The sequence below is a fragment of the Oncorhynchus kisutch genome, unplaced genomic scaffold (genome assembly GCF_002021735.2).
Source record: "Oncorhynchus kisutch isolate 150728-3 unplaced genomic scaffold, Okis_V2 Okis03b-Okis08b_hom, whole genome shotgun sequence".
Lineage (NCBI taxonomy): Eukaryota > Metazoa > Chordata > Actinopteri > Salmoniformes > Salmonidae > Oncorhynchus > Oncorhynchus kisutch.
Genome location: NW_022261980.1, coordinates 9,100,017 through 9,119,242, shown reverse-complemented (window position 1 = coordinate 9,119,242; position 19,226 = coordinate 9,100,017). Strand labels below are relative to the sequence as shown.

Genomic DNA, 19,226 nt, shown 5'->3' with positions numbered 1-19,226 from the left:
ATTGATTTATCTTTAAAGTGACGATGAAATTCCCCTATTTGAGATTATTGTGGTTCCAATCGGAAACCGTACGCATTCAAATGCATTGACAAAAGGTTATCTGAAGATTCAATTATGGGTATTGGTGTGAGAAAGGGATTGGTGTGAGGAAAAGGGATTGGTGTGTGGTAAAGGATTGGTGTGAGAGAAGGGAATTGTGTTGGGTGGGTAGATTGAGTTGCAGTGAAGAGGAAGGACTGAGTGATTTAGAAGCAGCTGCTTCCCTTCTTCCTCTGCTTGGCTACAGATGCAATGCTGAGGCCATCACTGGTATAGAGGGCAGAGTGCTGTAGGATGGTAGATAGCATCACCCACGTACCATGGCCTTGCTACTTTTGGGTTGAAACATCACCCATATGTACCATGGCCTTGCTACTTTGGGTTGAAACATCACCCATATGTACCATGGCCTTGCTACTTTGGGTTGAAACATCACCCACATGTACCATGCCCTTGCTACTTTGGGTTGAAACATCACCCACATGTACCATGGCCTTTGCTACTTTGGTTTGAAACATCACCCACATGTACCTGGGGTTGAATGGAGGCTTTGGAGATGGTGCCGTCAACATCTATGATCTTGGACTTGACTATTGAACAGCTCCAAGGAGATGGAGATTACCTCAACTTTTCTTTCATTAAAAATATTATATTCTTATTTTTTGTATTTTTGTTGAATTTTTGACTTTGAAGAGTACAATTAAGAATACAATTAGAAATGTCTCACCTGAACTCGGCCGTGTCGGGGTTACCGTGGGTCGGCCGTGTCTGGGTTACCGTGGGTCGGCCCTGTCGGGGTTACCGCGGGTCGGCCGTGTCGGGGTTACCGCGGTCAGCCGTGTCGGGGTTACCGCGGGTCGGCCGGGTCGGGTTACCGCGGGTCGGCCGGGTCGGGGTTACCGCGGGTCGGCCGGTCGGGGTTACCGCGGTTCGGCCGTCGGGGTTACCGCGGGTCGGCCGGGTCGGGGTTACCGCGGGTTCGGCCGGGTCGGGGTTACCGCGGGTCGGCCGTGTCGGGGTTACCGTGGGTAGATGGCTGGCCGGCTCCAGAGAGGGACATGAACATTAAAGGATTCCATTACGTAGCATTTGGAATTCTAATAAAATGCTAAATATTTACAACGCGCTCCTCACATGTGTGGGGATAAAGTCCTCAATGAATCATCAATGCTTCTAGAATAACCAGTAGGATACGTTAATGTCTTAACACCCTAATGTGTCTGTAATACAGAACAAATTCAAGAAAGTGTTTTATATAGAACCTGCATGGAACTTCCTTTCTCTCATATTGCTCAAATAAACAGCAAAACTGATTATTTTTTAACAGATAAAGCAACACCTCACGGCACCACACCTCTCCCCTATTGGACCTAGATAGTTTGTGTGTATTGACATGGAGGCTACGTGGTGCCTGTTTTAAAATGTATGTAGTTCTGTCCTTGAGCTGTTCTTGTCTAATGATGTCTGTATTATGTCATTCTGTGTTATGTTTCATGTTTTGTGTTGAACCCCAGGAAGAGTAGTTGCTGCTTTTGCAACATCTAATGGGGATCCTAATAAAATACCCCCAAATACCAAATAGTAGACCTGTTAAGCAATAAATGCAGTGTTTTCGATATAAAATGCATTTTGTTTGGGAAATACATAGGCCTACCGGTAAAAGCTGTCATCAACTATCAGTTGTACTCGTAACACTGCTTGTGGGCTTCAGAGAGAAATTGACAATTTACAGTAATTGGTGTCAAGACGGTCATGTTATTCGTTGTCCATTTTGACATGAGACACAATACAATCATTAAGGCAACGGGGTGAGATTAAATATATATGTTTATAAAACCACACATGTTTGGTCCCATTCCATTGGCGCCTTTCCAGCCATTGTTATGAACCGTCCTCCCCCCAGCAGCCTCCACTGATCTCTACATGGGATGGTCGATGAAAGATCTAAATAATGTTTCCAATCAATACAATAGTATTTATTAGGTTTAAGCCTACCAGTCCTTTATTTCTCGGTGAGTAGCCAAATCAATATTGCCCAGAAAAACACATTTTATTCCATTATAAAACCCATTACGCCCAGCGTAGCCTATTGGTCAATATCAAGAAAGTGATGCAAATAAGGAATATAGGATAGCCTAATGTCAATCAAACATTGTCACCAATCCTTGTGCGTTCAGGGCAGGGCATCTAGAAGCGGTCACAATATAAATCCTGTAAGAACTGCAATTGTCAAGACGCTTTGAGCTACGCCACCAAGACAGCTACATTGTCATGTGTGTGATCATGCGATGATGGAATGGCGCATGGCAATCGCTGCGCTCTTATCATTTCAAACTAACCTGAGGATGTATTGGAAGCAGAGTGAGCGACTCCAACCCTGATTTGAAGTTGGATAGCCTACATGAATCACTCGAATTTAAAACAGAAACGATGACTGAAGGAAACAACAGCAGTGTAGGCCTACAGAATCGGTCCTTGACGGATCTGGACCGGTTCAGTAGCCTAGAGGACATCGACGTGACAGCGGACGGTACTCCGATTTTGAGGGTGTTCATCTGCGTCGTTTTACTCCGTGGTGTGCGCTGTGGGCTTGGTGGGCAACTTACTGGTGCTGTTCTTTATCAGAGTGAAACAAGAGCGGAAAAAATCCAGAATCAACTTCTTTGTACTTAACTTGGCAGTGACGGACTTCCAGTTTGTATTGACTCTGCCGTTCTGGGCAGTGGACACCGCACTTGACTTCAGCTGGCCGTTTGGAGACGCCATGTGCAAAATCATCAGCTCCGTCACGGTTATGAACATGTACGCGAGCGTGTTCTTTCTGACTGCAATGAGCGTCACCCGATACTGGTCCGTCGCCTCCTCTCTAAAGGACCGAACTAGGCAAAAGTCCTGCTCTGCCAAATGGATTAGCGTGGTTCTTTGGGTATCCGCAACAATTGCGACTGCACCAACATCCATATTCTCAACCGTGACAAATGTAGCGGGGGAAAACTATGTTTGCTTAAGTTCCCTGATGGACAATATTGGTTAGCAGTTTATCACCTTCAGAAAATTATATTTGCATTTGTTTTACCCATGGCCATTGTTTCAGTCAGCTACATCATGCTTTTGCGATTCATCCGCAACCGTAGTATGAAAACAAACACCAAACGGACATCACAAGTCACCAAATCTGTCACCATCGTCGTCCTCTCCTTCTTTCTTTGCTGGATGCCAAATCACGCCATCACATTCTGGGGCGTCCTTGTGAAATTGAATGCTGTGCATTGGGATAAATCTTACTACATAGTTCACACTTACGTATTCCCTGTGACAGTCTGCCTTGCGCACGCCAATAGCTGTCTAAACCCTGTCATTTATTGCCTAATGAGAGAAGAGTTTAGAAAGAAACTGAAAGATTTGTTATATGGCGGATAGTCATTTTACGCAGTGGAAGAATCGGTTGCCGTTGCCATTACGCACGCGCTCCCTGTTGCATAATGTACCCTATAGGGCGCACGACATGGGTGTACTGTAATAGGCGAATGCAGTATGTTCTGTTGGTGGAAAAAAATCACAAAACTGGCATGGACAAGCACTAAAACAAACGGTCACAATGATGCAATGATAATGGCTACCAAAATTGCGCATGAGGCAATTCTGCCTCTTATGGTTCCTCCTATCCATGTGCTGTTGTATTCCCGGGAGTTATCATTAAACGTTAAGAGAAACCGCCCGGACAGTCATCATTAAACGATAGAGAGCCGCCCGGACAGTCATCATTATTAAACGATAGAGAAACCGCCCTGACTGTCATCATTAAACGATAGAGAAACTGCCCGGACAGTCATCATTAAACGATAGGGTAACCACCTGGACTGTCATCATTAAACGACAGAAAAACCGGAAAGTCATCATTAAACGATAGAGAAACAGAGGCAGACTAGATATTGTCTTTATCATTCCATCATAATTGTAGCCTAGTGGAGATAAATGTACCCATGATCCTATGTTCTCCTTCACAGCTGCACGTCTAGTCTTCATTGTGTGCAATTGCATTTGTCACAAATGACATGCAATGGGAGGGAAGTGTAAATGTTATGCCTATGATAACAGATAACCATATTGCTTAAATTGTGTTCATGCAAAATAAACATCCATATATTGAATCTCACCCCGTTGTCTTAATGATTGTATTGTGTCTCATGTCAAAATGGACAACGAATAACATGACTGTCTTGACACCAATTACTGTAAATGGTCAATTTCTCTCTGAAGCCCACAAGCAGTGTTACGAGTACAACTTCATAGTTGATGACAGCTTTTACCGGTAGGCCTATGCATTTCCCAAACAAAATGATTTTATATCGAAAACACTGCATTTATTGCTTAACAGGTCTACCTATTTGGTATTTGGGGGTATTTTATTAGGATCCCCATTAGATGTTGCAAAAGCAGCAACTACTCTTCCTGGGGTTCAACACAAAACATGAAACATAACACAGAATGACATAATACAGAACATCATTAGACAAGAACAGCTCAAGGACAGAACTACATACATTTTAAACAGGCACCACGTAGCCTCCATGTCAATACACACAAACTATCTAGGTCCAATAGGGGAGAGGTGTGGTGCCGTGAGGTGTTGCTTTATCTGTTAAAAAATAATCAGTTTTGCTGTTTATTTGAGCAATATGAGATGAAAGGAAGTTCCATGCAGGTTCTATATAAAACACTTTCTTGAATTTGTTCTGTATTACAGACACATTAGGGTGTTAAGACATTAACGTATCCTACTGGTTATTCTAGAAGCATTGATGATTCATTGAGGACTTTATCCCCACACATGTGAGGAGCGCGTGTAAATATTTAGCATTTTATTAGAATTCCAAATGCTACGTAATGGAATCCTTTAATGTTCATGTCCCTCTCTGGAGCCGGCCAGCCATCTACCCACGGTAACCCCGACACGGCCGACCCGCGGTAACCCCGACCCGTGGTAACCCCGACACGGCCGACCCGCGGTAACCCCGACACGGCCGACCCGCGGTAACCCTTCCTGGGTTCAACACAAAACATGAAACATAACACAAATGACATAATACAGAACATCATTAGACAAGAACAGCTCAAGAACAGAACTACATACATTTTAAACAGGCACCACGTAGCCTCCATGTCAGTAAATACACACAAACTATCTAGGTCAAATAGGGGAGAGGTGTGGTGCTAACAGGCTACACTTATGCATCACATACTTGACCCATATCAATAAAATTTTAATCTCAGTTTGATATTGACCTACTATCCTATTTGTCAGGACAGAATGATTGATATTTTTGTTATACTCTTCAGACTAATGAATGAACTTATTCATGATCTTCAAACCTCTTGGCCAGCCATCTGTGTACCATCACATGAGATACAAGATCAAGAGCTGATTTATTAGTTAGTGGCTGAAATAACCAATTCATGTTAAGATTGTATGAATATTCTAAACAGCCTAGTACCCTACAGGGCTTCTGGGTGGCGCAGCGGTCTAAGGCACTGCATCTCAGTGATGGGAGGTGTCACTACAGACCCTGGTTCGATTTCAGGCTGTATCACAACACCCGGCTGTGATTGGGCGGCACACAATTGGCCCAGCGTCATTCGGGTTTGACCGGTGTAGGTCGTCATTGTAAATAAGAATTTGTTCTTAACTGACTTAAATAAAATATTTATTATAATAATCTAAACATACATCCAGATCTGGTATAGTATTCTCATTGGCAGAACTAGGGGAAAAAATTGTCACGTTCTGAATACAAAATGTGTACAGTGAAATGCTTACTTACAAGCACTTAACCAACACGCAGTTCAAGAAATAGAGGTTAGAAAATATTTACTAAATAAACTCAAGAGTCCCATAGGCCTGCGCACAATTGTCCCAGCGTCGTTAGGGTTTGGTCAGGATGTAATTGTAAATAATGTGTTTTTTAACTGACTTGCCTAGTAAATAAAGGTTCAAATAAAGTAAATGAATACGGCTCCCTTCACAAAACAATGATCATGTCCTGTGTGGTCCGCAGGGGCCGCTCCAGCGCAGTGCTATACCGTGGTCACCTGACCGCGCTGCCAGGCTGCGCACGTCGAGAGAAGAGCCCTTTGCCGTGTTGTGTCAGGAAGAAATGGAAGCTGGCAATGCACGAATTTGATCATTCAGAGATCCGAACAGTTGAGTCTGTGAATGGCGCCAAAACAGGACCCTAAACCTAAATTTCAAGAAGGTAATGTGCACCGTGATGATGAACTGTGAAAATTAAAAACGTAGCTAGACCCTGTCGTCTCGTGAGTGAAAAGGCATCGACGGTATGGCGCTTCTCGCGCAGAGCACGTTAGCCAGCTAACGTTAGCTAAAACACTGCTACATGCTAGCGAGAGATATCATCAATTTGAAAATTGCATGAATAATTAAATGTCATCTACCATAAGTAGTGTACTAATACACGTACCTTTCGTATTCATTCAGCCAACTAACTAGACTGTTTGCTCTAATTGGCTGTGTTGAAACAATAAGCTACCTAGCTAACGTTAGCTAATTGCTAACGGGTAAACAATCCCTTGCCAAGGGCCTTGGCTTGAATAACAGATCTAGCTAGCTAACTATGCAATTGTGTTTCTATTGTATTTGTTTTATACGTTGGCCACATATCAACGAAATACATTTAGCTACACCTTAGCCAACCACTGGTGTTGACGGTTTAAATAACCATCCAGCATTTGTCTATTTCTTCTGTTTTTAGGTGAAAGAGTTCTGTGTTTTCATGGGCCATTGCTTTACGAAGCAAAGGTGGGTTTAGATTCATTCCACCAATCTGAATGGCTTTCGGCTCGTGTTTACTAAACAATACACCATTTGCAGTAGCCTATACCTAAAGTCATATTTATTACAATTCGTAATGATTGTTGTTCTATTTCAGGCAGTGAAAACCAATATCAGGAGAAGCAATTAAGTACTTCATTCATTACAGTGGATGGAACAAAAAGTGAGTCATTTTTGCATTGTTGGCTTTTCAAATAATAAGAGTGACTTCGTAATAAATAATCTAAAGTGACTTCGTTATGGTGCATACGTTTTTTATGAATGGGTGGTCCTGGGAATTGAATCCACTATTCTGGTGTTGCAAGTAATGTGCTCTAACAGAGCGTTACCCAAACTCTTGGGGACCCCAAGGGGGATTCAAATGATCAAAGCTTGATGAGGAGTTCCTCATTTGAATCAGCTGTGTAGTGCTAGGGCAAAACCAAAATGTACACCCCTTGTGAAACGCTACTCTAACATTTGAGCTGCAGAGGACCAGTGCTGTTTCTATTTTGACAGTACTGTTGTTAGCTATGGATCTTTTTTTAGAATGAACTTTTTACTTTTTTTTGATGAATGCTTACCTCACAGCCACAGACCTAACATTCTGGTATTGATTCAATAAAAAATGGTCAGAAATCTGAATGTGGTTGATCTCTTTCTGTTTTAGCTGGGATGAATGGGTTCCTGAAAGCAGAGTTCTCAAATATGTGGACAGCAACCTGCAGAAACAAAAAGAGCTTCAAAAGGCTAATCAGTGAGTTCATCTCATTACAGACAGACTCTGTGTTGGGGGAGGGGTTTAGTGTATGGGATGTACCTACTGTGTCAACATTGTATTCAAGCTGCCATTGGACAAAAATACAACAATGAGATTCTATATGTCAATCAATGTCTCCCCAGAAATGCCGACGATGACTCGAAGATGGGAGAACATAAAAAGTGATTCCACTTATTTTTTAATAATGAACCACAATAGTAATCTTTATGTATATAGCACCTATGATACAATACTTGCAGCCCACGGTGCATTTACTTGTAAGCACTAGTTGAACATAAAACATACTGGTTAAAAAAAGATGCATAAAATGATCATACGGAATGTTAGAACAGTGTTTTTGAAGGTTATTGTAGTTCATGGCGGTGTTCCTTCCTCTTACAGGCATTATGATGTTGAGGAAAGATGAGGGGTGTAGCACCGAGCAAGAAGATTGCTGCTGTGCAGCAGAAAAATGTTGATCTGTAAGTTTGATCCCCGTCTTTCAAGTTTGACCTACTTTCAAACTTTCACCAAAAAAAGAATTGAACAGCGCCTTCTAATGCAATCTCTCTCTTCTTCAGGAAAGCGAAAAAGACTAAACTAAAGAGTAAGTAAAAGTGTTAGTCCCACTGGTTTCTGCTACTAGTTAGTGTTAGTCCCACTAGTTTCTGCTACTAGTAAGTGTTAGTCCCACTGGTTTCTGCTACTAGTAAGTGTTAGTCCCACTGGTTTCTGCTACTAGTAAGTGTTAGTCCCACTGGTTTCTGCTACTAGTAAGTGTTAGTCCCACTAGTTTCTGCTACTAGTAAGTGTTAGTCCCACTAGTTTCTGCTACTAGTTAGTGTTAGTCCCACTGGTTTCTGCTACTAGTAAGTGTTAGTCCCACTAGTTTCTGCTACTAGTTAATGTTAGTCCACTGGTTTCTGCTACTAGTTAATGTTAGTCCCACTGGTTTCTGCTACTAGTAAGTGTTAGTCCCACTGGTTTCTGCTACTAGTTAATGTTAGTCCCACTAGTTTCTGCTACTAGTTAGTGTTAGTCCCACTAGTTTCTGCTACTAGTAAGTGTTAGTCCCACTGGTTTCTGCTACTAGTAAGTGTTAGTCCCACTAGTTTCTGCTACTAGTTAATGTTAGTCCCACTAGTTTCTGCTACTAGTTAGTGTTAGTCCCACTAGTTTCTGCTACTAGTTAGTGTTAGTCCCACTAGTTTCTGCTACTAGTAAGTGTTAGTCCCCTGGTTTCTGCTACTAGTAAGTGTTAGTCCCACTGGTTTCTGCTACTAGTAAGTGTTAGTCCCACTGGTTTCTGCTACTAGTAAGTGTTAGTCCCACTGGTTTCTGCTACTAGTAAGTGTTAGTCCCACTGGTTTCTGCTACTAGTAAGTGTTAGTCCCACTAGTTTCTGCTACTAGTAAGTGTTAGTCCCACTAGTTTATGCTACTAGTTAGTGTTAGTCCCACTGGTTTCTGCTACTAGTAAGTGTTAGTCCCACTAGTTTCTTCTACTAGTTAATGTTAGTCCCACTGGTTTCTGCTACTAGTTGTTAGTCCCACTAGTTTCTGCTACTAGGAAGTGTTAGTCCCACTAGTTTCTGCTACTAGTAAGTGTTAGTCCCACTAGTTTATGCTACTAGTTAGTGTTAGTCCCACTGGTTTCTGCTACTAGTAAGTGTTAGTCCCACTGGTTTCTGCTACTAGTAAGTGTTAGTCCCACTAGTTTCTGCTACTAGTTAGTGTTAGTCCCACTAGTTTCTGCTACTAGTAAAAGTGTTAGTCCCACTAGTTTCTGCTACTAGTAAGTGTTAGTCCACTAGTTTCTGCTACTAGTAAAGTTTTAGTCCCACTAGTTTCTGCTACTAGTAAAGTTTTAGTCCCACTAGTTTCTGCTACTAGTAAGTGTTAGTCCACTATTTCTGTTTCTGCTACTAGTAAGTGTTAGTCCACTAGTTTCTGCTACTAGTAAGTGTTAGTCCCACTAGTTTCTGCTACTAGTAAAAGTTTTAGTCCCACTAGTTTCTGCTACTAGTTAGTGTTAGTCCCACTAGTTTCTGCTACTAGTAAAAGTGTTAGTCCCACTAGTTTCTGCTACTAGTAATGAACCCTTTAACAGTCCTTTGTGGATAGGTTTGATTGTGTGTCTGTCCCATTTGTCTTTGTGCAGCACCAGCGGCTGGAGAAGGTACCAGCACAGGAGAGATGCCACAGCCACCGCGGAAGAAGAGGGCTCGTTGCGACCCAACTGTGGAGAGTGTATGTCCACCTATGGATGCTGTGTATTGTCCCTCACATACAGCAGGCCTGTTCTCTGTGTTGTCCCTCACATACAGCAGGCCTGTTCTCTGTGTTGTGCCTCACATACAGCAGGCCTGTTCTGTGTGTTGTGCCTCACATACAGCAGGCCTGTTCTGTGTGTTGTGCCTCACATACAGCAGGCCTGTTCTGTGTGTTGTGCCTCACATACAGCAGGCCTGTTCTGTGTGTTGTGCCTCACATACAGCAGGCCTGTTCTCTCATACTCAACTAACAGCTCCAGTTACTTATGTCCTGCAGCAGTCAGCCAATCACAGATGGGAATTGTGTTTTTTAACAAGACCCATGGCTTATTTTTTTTTTACTGGTTTTCCCATCTCTTATTGTAAATGAGTCTGACTGTTCCATTTGGTTTCACTGTAACCAGGAGGAGACATTCATCAACCGTGTGGAGGTAAAGGTGAAGATTCCTGAGGAGCTGAAGCCGTGGCTGGTGGATGACTGGGACCTTATTACCAGACAGAAGCAGGTGGGGGTCTAGACAGCTGTCTACCAGGGTTGGGCTCAATTCCAATTGAAAATGGTCAATTCAGGAATTTGAATTTTAAACTTCAAATATTGAAGAAGAAGAAATGTTTGAAATGAATAGCGTTTACTTTGACGTTTTATTGAGAAGTATTTGAAAATAGTTTTTTATTATTGAATTGGAAATTCAGTTCCTGAATTGGCTGCCATCACTTCAAATTGACCCAACCCTGCTGTCTTACCATGGTCAGAGATGACAACTAATTTAATGGCAAGACAGTCTTTCTCTACAAGTTCATTCTTTACAGGATTTGGTTTGTTTTAAGTGTATTTTATGAGGTGCTTGACAAACATTACATTTTTCTTCAATTGTAGCTTTTTCACCTGCCCGCGAGAAAGAATGTGGATAGTGTCTTGGAGGACTATGCAAGCTATAAGAAATCAAGAGGAACTTCAGAAAGCAAGTGAGTAAAGCACACCCCCTCTCGATGCTGCAGTACGAGTGAAGTTACAATGAAGAAGGTCATCTGACTAGAAACCAGACAAGCCTGGCCTGTATCTGCTTATCAAAGTGGACTAGCTGTAATTCGCTTGGTGAAGTTCAACCCAGGTATCACGCATTCATTCAGCTCTAGCTGGGAACACTCCAGCAGTGCCTGTTGCCTTATATCTCCTGTCCTGGTTCCCCTCAGGGAGTATGCTGTGAACGAGGTGGTGGCAGGGATCAGGGAGTACTTCAACGTCATGCTGGGCACCCAGCTGCTCTATAAGTTTGAGAGGCCCCAGTATGCAGAGATACTGGCGGATCACCCCGACACACCCATGTCCCAGGTCTACGGGGGCCCGCACCTGCTCCGGCTTTTTGGTACGTAGCCCCCGAGGAGGGAGAGGGGGGGGCTGCTGTCTGAATGAGGAGGATTGGAAGTAGCCTCTGCACTGGAACTTTTAACAAATATTTCAGTTTGAATCTCAGGAGACTAACGTTGTGGTGATTGAGCTCTTTAGGAGAGGTGAAGACCCAGGGGGAAATAGTTCTCTTTAGTTATTAGAGCCTTAAGACTGTTTACAGTGCCTTTTGTCTACTCTTCTCCTACCACCGTTCACTGCTCTGTCATTGGTGCACCATCACAGCACCCACGAAAGCTCATCTTCAGCCATACTGCTAATGAAGGACACTTTAATAGATTTCATTATCGGCCATTATCACAGGGATGAAAGTTAACTTTCTGGAGTCAATGGGGTGTAAGAGAATGTGTAATGTGTAATACCCAGGGAAGGCCAGAAAGTTAAGCGTCTATACGCCGCCGCCACAAATTGCATCCAGAATCCCATTAGTTAGTTAATTAACATTGAGCAGATCTTTAACTACCGACTATTGGGTTCCTGATCTGAACCGGTGTGATCATCAGATGGACTACGTGCCAGGGACATTTGAGAAAGCGTCTCGTTCCGAGCCAGGTTGAACTGAGATTAGTAGATGAAGAACCATTTAGAAAAGTGTTTGTGTCATCAATGGCTGTGTCAAACACTTGAAGGGCAAACGCCAAGCGTCAATTGGGTGGTGCACTCTGTAAACAAAAACCTGCTTCTATCTCAAGATCATCAGACTGTAAAATAGCCGCCATTAGGTCGGATTCCACACGGTTACATAACCCTGCACCTTGGAGGCTACTGAGCCTATATACATAGACTTGAAATCACTTTATAATGGAACACTGGTCACTTTAATAATGTTTACATATGTTTGCTTTGCTCATCTCATATATATATACGGTATTCTATTCTACTGTGTTTTAGTCTGTGCCACTCTGACATGGCTCATCTCATATATATACGGTATTCTATTCTACTGTGTTTTAGTCTGTGCCACTCTGACATGGCTCATCTCATATATATACGGTATTCTATTCTACTGTGTTTTAGTCTGTGCCACTCTGACATGGCTCATCTCATATATATACGGTATTCTATTCTACTGTGTTTTAGTCTGTGCCACTCTGACATGGCTCATCTCATATATATACGGTATTCTATTCTAACTGTGTTTTCAGCGTCTGTGGCCACTCTGACATTGCTCATCTCATATATATATACGGTATTCTATTCTACTGGTGTTTAGTCTGTGCCACTCTGACATGGCTCATCTCATATATATATACGGTATTCTATTCTACTGTGTTTTAGTCTGTGCCACTCTGACATGGCTCATCTCATATATATACGGTATTCTATTCTACTGTGTTTTAGTCTGTGCCACTCTGACATGGCTCATCTCATATATATACGGTATTCTATTCTACTGTGTTTTAGTCTGTGCCACTCTGACATGGCTCATCTCATATATATACGGTATTCTATTCTACTGTGTTTTAGTCTGTGCCACTCTGACATGGCTCATCTCATATATATACGGTATTCTATTCTACTGTGTTTTAGTCTGTGCCACTCTGACATGGCTCATCTCATATATATATACGGTATTCTATTCTACTGTGTTTTAGTCTGTGCCACTCTGACATGGCTCATCTCATATATATACGGTATTCTATTCTACTGTGTTTTAGTCTGTGCCACTCTGACATGGCTCATCTCATATATATACGGTATTCTATTCTACTGTGTTTTAGTCTGTGCCACTCTGACATGGCTCATCTCATATATACGGTATTCTATTCTACTGTGTTTTAGTCTGTGCCACTCTGACATGGCTCATCTCATATATATACGGTATTCTATTCTACTACTGTGTTTTAGTCTGTGCCACTCTGACATTGCTCATCTCATATATATATATACGGTATTCTATTCTACTGTGTTTTAGTCTGTGCCACTCTGACATGGCTCATCTCATATATATACGGTATTCTATTCTACTGTGTTTTAGTCTGTGCCACTCTGACATGGCTCATCTCATATATATATATACGGTATTCTATTCTACTGTATTTTAGTCTGTGCCACTCTGACATGGCTCATCTCATATATATATATATATAACGGTATTCTATTCTACTGTGTTTTAGTCTGTGCCACTCTGACATGGCTCATCTCATATATATACGGTATTCTATTCTACTGTATTTTAGTCTGTGCCACTCTGACATGGCTCATCTCATATATATATACGGTATTCTATTCTACTGTATTTAGTCTGTGCCACTCTGACATGGCTCATCTCATATATATATATAGGTATTCTATTCTACTGTGTTTTTAGTCTGTGCCACTCTGACATGGCTCAGCTCATATATATATACGGTATTCTATTCTACTGTATTTAGTCTGTGCCACTCTGACATGGCTCATCTCATATATATACGGTATTCTATTCTACTGTGTTTGGTCTGTGCCACTCTGACATGGCTCTCTCATATATATACGGTATTCTATTACTACTGTGTTTTGTCTGTGCCACTCTGACATTGCTCATCTCATATATATATACGGTATTCTATTCTACTGTGTTTTAGTCTGTGCCACTCTGACATGGCTCATCTCATATATATACGGTATTCTATTCTACTGTGTTTTAGTCTGTGCCACTCTGACATGGCTCATCTCATATATATATATACGGTATTCTATTCTACTGTATTTTAGTCTGTGCCTCTGACATGGCTCATCTCATATATATATATATACGGTATTCTATTCTACGTGTTTTAGTCTGTGCCACTCTGACATGGCTCATCTCATATATATATAACGGTATTCTATTCTACTGTAGTTTAGTCTGTGCCACTCTGACATGGCTCATCTCATATATAGACGGTTCTTCTATTCTACTGTGTTTTAGTCTGTGCCACTCTGACATGGCTCATCTCATATATACGGTATTCTTATTCTACTGTATTTTAGTCTGTGCCACTCTGACATGGCTCATCTCATATATATACGGTATTCTATTCTACTGTGTTTTAGTCTGTGCCACTCTGACATGGCTCATCTCATATAGATACGGTATTCTATTTACTGGTGTTTTAGTCTGTGCCACTCTGACATGGCTCATCTCATATATATATACGGTATTCTATTCTACTGTGTTTTAGTCTGTGCCACTCTGACATGACTCATCTCATATATATATATATATATATATACGTATTCTATTCTACTGTGTTTTAGTCTGTGCCACTCTGACATGGCCTCATCTCATATATATACGGTATTCTATTCTACTGTGTTTTAGAGGTCTGTGCCACTCTGACATGGCTCATCTCATATATATACGGTATTCTATTCTACTGTATTTTAGTCTGTGCCACTCTGACATGGCTCATCTCATATATATACGGTATTCTATTCTACTGTGTTTAGTCTGTGCCACTCGACATGGCTCATCTCATATATATACGGTATTCTATTCTACTGTGTTTTAGTCTGTGCCACTCTGACTGGCTCATCTCATATATATATACGGTATTCTATTCTACTGTGTTTTAGTCTGTGCCACTCTGACATGGCTCATCTCATATATATCTATCTATATTCTATTATATTTCATATGTCGTGTATTATCAGTCTGACATGGCTCATCTACATATATATACGGTATTCTATTCTACTGTATTTTAGTCTGTGCCACTCTGACATGGCTCCTTCTCATATATATACGTGTGCAACCTGCTGACATTGCTCGCCTTATATTTATATATTTCTTAATTCCTTCTTTCCTTTTAGATTAGTGTGTATTGTTAGATATGACTGCACTAGAAACACAAGCATTTCTCTACACCCGCAATAACATCTGCTAAATGTTGTGTGAACAAATAACATTTATTTTATTTTGAAATTATAACTAAAATGAAATCACAATTTCTTAAGGAGTGCATTTAACAAAGTCCAACACTCTTGCAGATTTAAATAAAACTGTATAGCAGTTTCCATGGAGGAGTTTCAGTTAACTGTCATCTGTCCACACCTGCAATTGGACAGTATTTATTCACATATCAGCCAATGCTAATATAGAATCATGTTTGTGTACATATGGTTAAATCTGGTCCCTGACAGTGCTGTTCTTTGTGTTGTGCAGTGAGAATTGGCTCCATGCTTGCCTACACTCCCCTGGATGAGAAAAGCCTGGCTCTGCTGCTCAACTACCTGCAGGATTTTCTCAAGTAAGAAGCCTTTCCTTCATCCCCACTCGTGAAATTGAATGTCTGGCTTGGCAGAGCTTTCCCTAACCTGGCTGGCCTATCATATTTATATATTCTCATCAGAAGGATTTCAATTCCGTTGAAAACGTAGCCCACTGACCGTGAAATGCTGCTGTCCTAATCTCGCTGTCAGGGCTCGGTCTTGACACTGACAGACTTTGTGATACCACTCTAAGGAGAAGTTATCAAGACCATTGGATTCCAGAGTAGGCCTAATCGTACCGCTTATTTCAGTCATCCTGATGATGCAGTTCCTTTGTTCACTGTTGCTCTGTTGCTCTGCTTTTTCAAGCAGAAATTTGCTTCCTGCAACACTAACTCAAAAAAGTTCTGGGACACTGTAAAGTCCATGGAGAATAAGAACACCTCCTCCCAGCTGCCCACTGCACTGAAGATAGGAAACACTGTCACCACTGATAAATCCACCATAATTGAGAATTTCAATAAGCATTTTTCTACGGCTGGCCATGCTTTCCACCTGGCTACTCCTACCCCGGACAACAGCACTGCACCCCCAACAGCAACTCGCCCAAGCCTTCCCCATTTCTCCTTCTCCCAAATCCATTCAGCTGATGTTCTGAAAGAGCTGCAAAATCTGGACCCCTACAAATCAGCCGGGCTAGACAATCTGGACCCTTTCTTTCTAAAATTATCTGCCGAAATTGTTGCCACCCCTATTACTAGCCTGTTCAACCTCTCTTTCGTGTCGTCTGAGATTCCCAAAGATTGGAAAGCAGCTGCGGTCATCCCCCTCTTCAAAGGGGGGGACACTCTTGACCCAAACTGCTACAGACCTATATCTATCCTACCGTGCCTTTCTAAGGTCTTCGAAAGCCAAGTCAACAAACAGATTACCGACCATTTCGAATCTCACCATACCTTCTCTGCTATGCAATCTGGTTTCAGAGCTGGTCATGGGTGCACCTCAGCCACGCTCAAGGTCCTAAACGATATCTTAACCGCCATCGATAAGAAACATTACTGTGCAGCCGTATTCATTGATCTGGCCAAGGCTTTCGACTCTGTCAATCACCATATCCTCATCGGCAGACTCGACAGCCTTGGTTTCTCAAATGATTGCCTCGCCTGGTTCACCAACTACTTCTCTGATAGAGTTCAGTGTGTCAAATCGGAGGGTCTGCTGTCCGGACCTCTGGCAGTCTCTATGGGGGTGCCACAGGGTTCAATTCTTGGACCGACTCTCTTCTCTGTATACATCAATGAGGTCGCTCTTGCTGCTGGTGAGTCCCTGATCCACCTCTACGCAGACGACACCATTCTGTATACTTCCGGCCCTTCTTTGGACACTGTGTTAACAACCCTCCAGGCAAGCTTCAATGCCATACAACTCTCCTTCCGTGGCCTCCAATTGCTCTTAAATACAAGTAAAACTAAATGCATGCTCTTCAACCGATCGCTACCTGCACCTACCCGCCTGTCCAACATCACTACTCTGGACGGCTCTGACTTAGAATACGTGGACAACTACAAATACTTAGGTGTCTGGTTAGACTGTAAACTCTCCTTCCAGACCCATATCAAACATCTCCAATCCAAAGTTAAATCTAGAATTGGCTTCCTATTTCGCAACAAAGCATCCTTCACTCATGCTGCCAAACATACCCTTGTAAAACTGACCATCCTACCAATCCTCGACTTTGGCGATGTCATTTACAAAATAGCCTCCAATACCCTACTCAACAAATTGGATGCAGTCTATCACAGTGCAATCCGTTTTATCACCAAAGCCCCATATACTACCCACCATTGCGACCTGTACGCTCTCGTTGGCTGGCCCTCGCTTCATACTCGTCGCCAAACCCACTGGCTCCATGTCATCTACAAGACCCTGCTAGGTAAAGTCCCCCCTTATCTCAGCTCGCTGGTCACCATAGCATCTCCCACCTGTAGCACACGCTCCAGCAGGTATATCTCTCTAGTCACCCCCAAAACCAATTCTTTCTTTGGCCGCCTCTCCTTCCAGTTCTCTGCTGCCAATGACTGGAACGAACTACAAAAATCTCTGAAACTGGAAACACTTATCTCCCTCACTAGCTTTAAGCACCAACTGTCAGAGCAGCTCACAGATTACTGCACCTGTACATAGCCCACCTATAATTTAGCCCAAACAACTACCTCTTTCCCAACTGTATTTAATTTTAATTTATTTATTTATTTTGCTCCTTTGCACCCCATTATTTTTTATTTCTACTTTGCACATTCTTCCATTGCAAAACTACCATTCCAGTATTTACTTGCTATATTGTATTTACTTTGCCATCATGGCCTTTTTTGCCTTTACCTCCCTTCTCACCTCATTTGCTCACATTGTATATAGACTTGTTTATACTGCATTATTGACTGTATGTTTGTTTTTACTCCATGTGTAACTCTGTGTCGTTTTATCTGTCGAACTGCTTTGCTTTATCTTGGCCAGGTCGCAATTGTAAATGAGAACTTGTTCTCAACTTGCCTACCTGGTTAAATAAAGGTAAAATAATAAATAAATAAAATGAATGTTTTCCTTGCAGTGGGCCTAAATGTCTGGCTGTGTATCTGCAGGTTACTGTCTGTGTGTACCCTAGAAACCATCTGGGAACGTGGCCATAATCATGATCCTCCTCAACCTGCAACAACCGTAGTAGATTGGGATGGGTTCAAACGGAGGCCACATTCATTTAGCCTTTTCCACATGTCGTTATTTCCTGTAAACAAATGTGGCCTTAACCATCTGCAGCAATTAGGATATCTGGACCAAGTCTGTTTTAAAGGTCCAAATAGAAATGAGGTTATAAGTTGTTAGGATGAGCTGATCTGCTCCTCATTTTTCTGCAGTCTGTAATATTTCTAGACTTCATAGAGGCCGATCACCTTTTATGAATACAGATGCCAAGGTTTTGACCTCCAATTGCTTGTTCCTCCTGTCTGTCGTAGGTATCTAATGAAGAACTCCTCCCTCTTCAGTGCCAGCGACTACGAGGTAGCGCCCCCAGAGTACCATAGGAAAGCCGTCTGAGAGGAAGGTGCAGTGGGGAGGGGGGGGGCGATCGACCCATTCGGAAACACCAAGCCTCTTCCAGACAACATGGAACCATCTCAAACCGTTTGAGTGGAAAGATGGACTGGATTTTATTTTTTTTATTTTCACTTGAACTATTTCTGGAGGTTCCCTGGAGTCGGTCATGTCTTTTGGAGCAGTGGTAGCTTTAACGATATAAAGTGTTTTTCTTTCTTTCCCACCGGGTACGTAACACAAGCGAGACGGGCATGTTTTTTCTCCCAATATCAGGGACTTTTACCATGAACAGCTCTGTAATGTTTCTGTCCATTCCATCAGATCGGGGTTTTATTTGTTGTCTGTTTTCACCTCAACGACTTTGCATGTGTTGAATTATGGATATTTGATGCTAACCACAATTGTGCAAAGCAATCAGAGTTGAAATGTCTTTGGTGGGATACATTAGCTGTGTAATGGTTGGCTATCATTTTGTAATAAAGATGTTTCTACACAAGTTCTGTATGGTAAATATCCTTCATTCTCCCTGACAACCTGTACTCTACAATACAGAAATAATCCTCATTATTTTGGCATTCATGAGACTGAGATTGAACAATGGCCATTGATTCCCCATTAGATGGTTTTCACTCAAGTCACATGCACAATCACA

The 19,226-nt window shown here is 42.0% G+C and overlaps 1 protein-coding gene and 1 pseudogene across 1 annotated transcript; both read left to right on the top strand.

The window, feature by feature from the left end:
- Positions 1–2,347: 2,347 nt before the first annotated feature.
- LOC116359658 (relaxin-3 receptor 1-like) lies at positions 2,348–3,719 on the top strand (annotated as a pseudogene).
- A 2,396-nt stretch (positions 3,720–6,115) lies between these two features.
- Positions 6,116–18,617, top strand: LOC109876883 (mortality factor 4-like protein 1). The gene is given in 15 exon segments (XM_031812940.1): positions 6,116–6,293; positions 6,810–6,856; positions 6,987–7,006; positions 7,008–7,052; positions 7,539–7,625; positions 7,772–7,810; positions 8,031–8,041; positions 8,044–8,110; positions 8,210–8,235; positions 9,789–9,877; positions 10,305–10,406; positions 10,778–10,866; positions 11,095–11,267; positions 15,435–15,519; positions 18,493–18,617. Coding segments are annotated over 15 exon segments (1,002 nt in total). The 5' UTR covers positions 6,116–6,253; the 3' UTR covers positions 18,575–18,617.
- The last annotated feature ends 609 nt before the right edge of the window (positions 18,618–19,226 follow it).